This window comes from Stegastes partitus, unplaced genomic scaffold (genome assembly GCF_000690725.1).
Source record: "Stegastes partitus isolate 25-593 unplaced genomic scaffold, Stegastes_partitus-1.0.2 Scaffold852, whole genome shotgun sequence".
NCBI classification, from domain to species: domain Eukaryota; kingdom Metazoa; phylum Chordata; class Actinopteri; family Pomacentridae; genus Stegastes; species Stegastes partitus.
The window spans coordinates 96,748-102,304 of record NW_007578583.1 but is presented as its reverse complement, the minus strand read 5'-3'; the positions used below and the strand labels follow the sequence as shown (position 1 = coordinate 102,304).

At 43.7% G+C, this 5,557-nt stretch overlaps 1 protein-coding gene across 1 annotated transcript in view; it reads left to right on the top strand.

Annotated features, from left to right (window-relative positions):
- Positions 1-5,557, top strand: part of rabgap1l (RAB GTPase activating protein 1-like) — a 124,114-nt gene that overhangs the window by 77,674 nt on the left and 40,883 nt on the right. Inside the window, exon 14 of the mRNA XM_008293025.1 lies at positions 5,458-5,532. Within this exon, the coding sequence (XP_008291247.1) occupies positions 5,458-5,532 (75 nt within the window). The remainder of the gene's footprint in view (positions 1-5,457; positions 5,533-5,557) is intronic.

Here is a 5,557-nt window from a genome sequence, read left to right as displayed (position 1 = left end):
AAAACGTTCACTTTGGTTGTCTCCTGAAGTCGCCACTGCGTCTATGCGCGCTGCCATCACCATGTATTAGAGAGATATGATAGAAATTGGTACGTTTAGTTTAATTTTATTTAATTAGCTAATTCTTGTATAATTATGTTTTTATGGGACTGGGTTATGATTTTGACTTGGATGCTCAGAGGTTTATTCGGTAGTTCTGTAATGAACTGATATCTCAGACCACAGAGTAAAAGTCTATACACGAAGCATAAATGTGGATTTTACTGGAGCGTTTTGCCTGTTCATTATAATTAAAGACAGTTTCAGAATGATCTTCTTCTTTTTGTGTTTTCCTAGAGCTGTGAACGTAGAGTATGGTTGGTCAGTGCTCTGGGAGAACCTGTCAGAAAGGTTTAGCATCCAGTCTGGACCCAACTAGGTCAGTGGCGAGCCAGCCTTCATTTGTATGCAAATCCATGTAGATTTGCTGCTGATAAGGTTGGTTGGATCTTGAGGCATGAGTGGGTTACAGGCACAGAGGATTCAGGACAAAGTTTATATTCATCTTCATGTAATACTCAGTAATAAGCCTGGAGTCTTTTATTTTCTAACCTTTGTTCTCCAGGGAAGGTCACCTGAGCTTTGTGCTCTTTCTCTGTGATAATCTGTTTCCCTCCCTTAATGTTCCATTCAGTCACACTTCCAGAGAGGATGTATAACCTCAAAACATCTACTGTCGGTCAGTCAGAAGGCCCTGTGGAGCTGTGGGGGGTTGACTGTCAAGGATAGTCAAGGATACGCTGACAGCAGGGTGGTTGGACTGGCTGGTTTGGGGATTCGCAAAGCTGTGACTCTTGAATAAATGGATAAAGGGAATGTCTTGTGTATTTCCATGGAGACGGGACTTAAACAAAGGGGGGGAAAAAAAGCAAACATGATAACACATCAACATGCCTCATCAACCAGGCTAATGTTGTGTATCCCAGTAATCACTGAGTGTTTGCATGCACACATTATTCAGGATAGCGGTCCACAGCCTGGTGACCGCCATCCTGAGCAGATTTCTCGTCAGCAGAGTTTGATAGAATGAAAAGCTTCCCTGCTTCCTTCTGAAAAAAAAATCTCCCAAAGAGTCCTGACTCACAAAAACTGATAATGACGTGAAAATAGAGCAGAGGCTACCAAGTCTTCACAGTGGGAATGTTATATTATTATTATCATATTTGTATCATAATATTATTCAGTGTTTTAAAAAAAAAAATAAAAAAAAGAGTATGAGCTGGACTCCCAGGGGTTAAGTCATCCAACTGCAGCATCTCCTGTTTTCGTCTGGCGAGGAGCATTTGCTGCCTGTCATCTCATTTCTTTCTTTACATCTATTTCCTTTCATTTATCTACTATCTGTCTAATAACTTCCAACAATGCATTAAAAGAAAGAATATGTACTTCCTTTTTTATGTATATTACAGTGTGTGAACTGAGATTAAATGCTAATATTTTTAGAAAAAAACAAAGAAAACACTGCAAAAGTCACTGATATTTTCTGCACTATACAGTATTTCATCTGCCGTCTTCCCCTCAACTTTAACTCCACAGTTCCCGCTCTAAGATTCCCTTTAATAAATCCTCCGAAACACTTCTCTGGAGTGACGTTTTCAGATTTCCATTGTTTTGTTCCAGGATGCTCAGTGATGCTCAGTGATGCTCAGTGATGCTCACGTCAGCAGTCCTCACACCTCTTTGCTTCAATCAGAAACATTAGTGATTTTAAAGATACTTTTTGGTGCATTTTAGGCCTTTTTTTTTTTTCCCGACAGTGACAGTTCAGAAAGCAAGATGTGAGGAAAAGGGGCTGTGCAGGCCATGATCAGGGCATCTAGGAGCTGAGTCGGAGGCTTTTTGTGCTTCGCGCTGTAACCACTCAGCTATCTGCTATTAAACAGTGATTGCATGTTATGATCCGAAACCCTGTCGCTCCCATTAAAACTTACCAGCACTGAGGTGTGGTTACTCTGATTTGTTCTCGTTACACATTGCTCTCTGCAGCAGGATCAACCTACGATATCCAGATTTTCACCAATAAAGAACTCATCATACTATCACTCCTGTAGCAATGCAGCCTGCCAGTGTTTTAGGATTTTAGGTGCAACGGTGTGCATGCTGTTTACATTATATTAAATGAATGATAACACATTTGAACTACCTAAAACATTTCCAAAGTTACATACTACACATAAAAGAATATAAAAATCTGTGTGCTTGTTGGTTGTGAGAAACTAGGCACACTCTATAGATTGCAATAACCCACCCCTCTGAGCCTATTATCTGCTCAGGCTAACAAATTTAGATTTCACCCACCAGGACCTCCCCCATCCATCTGTCAGCATGCACTTCTCCCAGCCGAGTTGGGGACGTATGAATGCCACACTCCATCAAGCATGTCAGCTTGTAGATTAGAGTCCAGACAGCTCCACAAGACTTCTCCATTACCTCCACATCAAACCCCAAATTAGCTGAACAGATCAGAAGTGGAGCTCTGGACGTCCACACTCATTTTTCAGACACGGGGAAAAAGTGAGACAATCTTTTAACCCGATGTACGGGCGGTTTGACTGCTGTTACAGCCGACGTGTCCGTCAGCGAGCGAGCCTCCTGCCAGAAATATCTGTGAGGAAGATACTGAACCATTACCGGCTTCGTCATTTCTGCATAACAACCGAACAAAACACATATTTAAAGGTGTAAAAGTAAAATCCTTAGTGTCTCTGAATTCCACACTCTCTCACTCTCCACCAGGAGTGCGGCTGCCTGGTAATGGAGTCCTGGTTCGGTTCTGGTGCTGCTCACCTTTAAAGAGTTTGGAGTTACCAGCCTGATGGTTTTGCACAGCGGCTCATAAGCAGAGATCAGTCGAGGTGTTTTATCTTCGAATGAATGTAGGACTGCTCCGTCTGTCCGGTGCCTCCCCACATGAGCAGCATTACTCCTTCATGCCGTTCGACGTTAACGTACGTCTTTCAGCCTGTGCGCCTTGCCAGGATGAAGGCGGAGGGAAAGCGTGGAGAGCTGTGTGGTGTAACCCTTGTATCCTTGTTTACGCTGTGAAAAAGGCCTGTCTGTTAGATCATTAGCATGATTGGTGGGGTGTGTCAGCTACCGTCCATTTCCAGACAGCTCCTCTCCTGAATGGTCATCTGGAGGTTATTCTCCTAGATCAGTCTCATACTTTATCGGCTGAACCAGCCGGGTTTCTCATGCTGGACAGACCGACTGATGCAGCAGGGAGAAGTTTTTTAGGTTGTGGCATGCCATACGGGTTAATCAGGCTTTAACAGGAGTGGGGAGTTTTTTTTTTGCCTTCTTTCTCCACGGTGAAGCACATTTTCATGTTGTAATAATCTGTGCCATGGTCGTGAGTTCAGGCTTGTCAGTCAGTCAAACAGCCTCAGAAACCCTTCAGCGCACACCTTGTCCACATCACATTTCACGCCCACGTTGTGACGTAAATGACAAGCTGGGCAGAGGTGAGGAAGGAGCCAGGGTTTGAATTTGCCTCTCCAGCTCTCTGTATTTCATCCCCGGCACAAGTATATTTTTGTTATATCCATATTTAAACTATGTTGTGTCCTCCTCGGGCTGCAAGGTGGCTCGGTGTTTAGCACTGTTGCCTCGCAGCTAGAAGGTCGCTGGTTTGCGTCCCGGTGAGGACACCTGGGATCTTTCTCTGTGGAGTCTCCATGTTCTCCCCGTGCAGCGTGGGTTCTCCGGCTTCCTCCCACAGTCCAGAAACATGTTGAGGTTAATTGGTGATTGTAAATTGTCTGTAGGTGTGAATGTGAGTGTGCTTGGTTGTCTGTCTCTAAGTGTAGCCCTGTGATAGACTGGTTACCTGTCCAGGTGAACCTGCCTTCACCCTGAGTCAGCTGGGATAGAATCCAGCCCCCCAAGACCCTAGAGAGGATTAAGGTGTGTGGATGATGGATGGATGGATGGATGGATGGATGGATGGATGGATGTGTCCTCCTCTCTTTTGACAGGTGTGAACACTACTGATTTCCAATGTGTCTGAACAACACCTTGCACAAGCTAGTTAGAGCATAACCCAATCCCAAGGTTGCAGATTTGGTTAGAAATGATAGACAGCATAAAATACAGAACTTATCACATTGCAACCCCGGATCTCTGAAACTTGGTGAATGTAAAGACAGGCTTTAACCGCAGCAACGTAAGCAAATATCAAGCACAGTTTTCTAAGTTTTAGTAATATACTTGTCACTGTGTGCTACACTTGTCCTTACAAAGTCAGTTTCTTAAAGCGACGGTGGAATTTCGGCGCTATGTTATTAGATTCAGAGGCTTAGCTCAGCATTTAGAGAACAGACGCTTCATAAAGAGCCGTAGTGAGAGAGGGACTAACACTGACAAAGAGAAAACCAAAGACAGAGAGGCAGTCTTCAGACAAATTCCTCTGGGGGGAAAAAGGGAAAATCTGAATGCTGCAGGGAAACTGTCTCATAGGAAACGTCTGCTGATGTTCTGACAACATTTACGTTACAGCGACAGGACTGACTGGAGGATCAAGGTGCCAAGCTTTTAGGATCAAACGGTGTCGAGGCAACTTGTTGCTAATTTTAAAATGTTGGCGAAAACCATATTAACATGTTACCAAACCATGTGGTCTACAGACAACTCGGGCATCATTAAATACTATCATATATCCCTGCTTGTATTATAATAATCGAAATTAGACCGAATGTGACTGCAGCTACATCGGTGGTGCTTTATGCAGCGGTGAAACGGACTGGCTGTCAGAGCAGCGGTTGACGCAATGCTGAAGTTGACGGCACTAAATCCTCGAGCTGCTCCAGTGGAGTTGTTCATTAACTGGTGAGCTGCATTGTGCCGTGGTTGAACTGTGCAACTCCAAAGTGTGAATGTGTGGAACCGTGTGAGACCAGCTGCTGGGTTAATTTATGTAAAAGAAAAAGACAGCCGGTTTGTTAGGTTGGTGGTCTTATTGTGGGTTGCATGTTTAACGTTGAAAAATTACAAAACCAGTTAAAACACTTTCAGTTCACCCTAACATTGTTGATATATAGCAGATTTCATGTAATTCCATTTGTTTAATTTACGTGTACTGTAATAACGGGAAACCTCTGCGTCACCAGGGTGAACTTCAACATTTTTAATAAAAGTTGCATCTTCTGAGAAAGCTGCACGAAATCTGATAACATCAAAAATGGAACAAAAAAAATTTTCGGGTGTGGAGCCCATCTCTGCTTGAGGCTGTATGAGCTGCTACTAGCATAGAGCACGAGCAGCTCTGACTGGACTGTTGGTGGTCCGGTTGCTCTGTGGGTGTTGCAGGTACCAGGCTTTGACAAGCGAAGGGACAATATGGAGAAAGATTTTACATTATGCTATCAGTTTACACATTGCAAACAAACTGATGAATGTCTTTTTCTTTCTCTCTTGCAGGCCTACTCTGTCTACGATGAGGAAATCGGTTATTGTCAGGGTCAGTCGTTCCTCGCTGCTGTACTCCTGCTGCATGTGAGTAACCTTATCATCTAGCCAA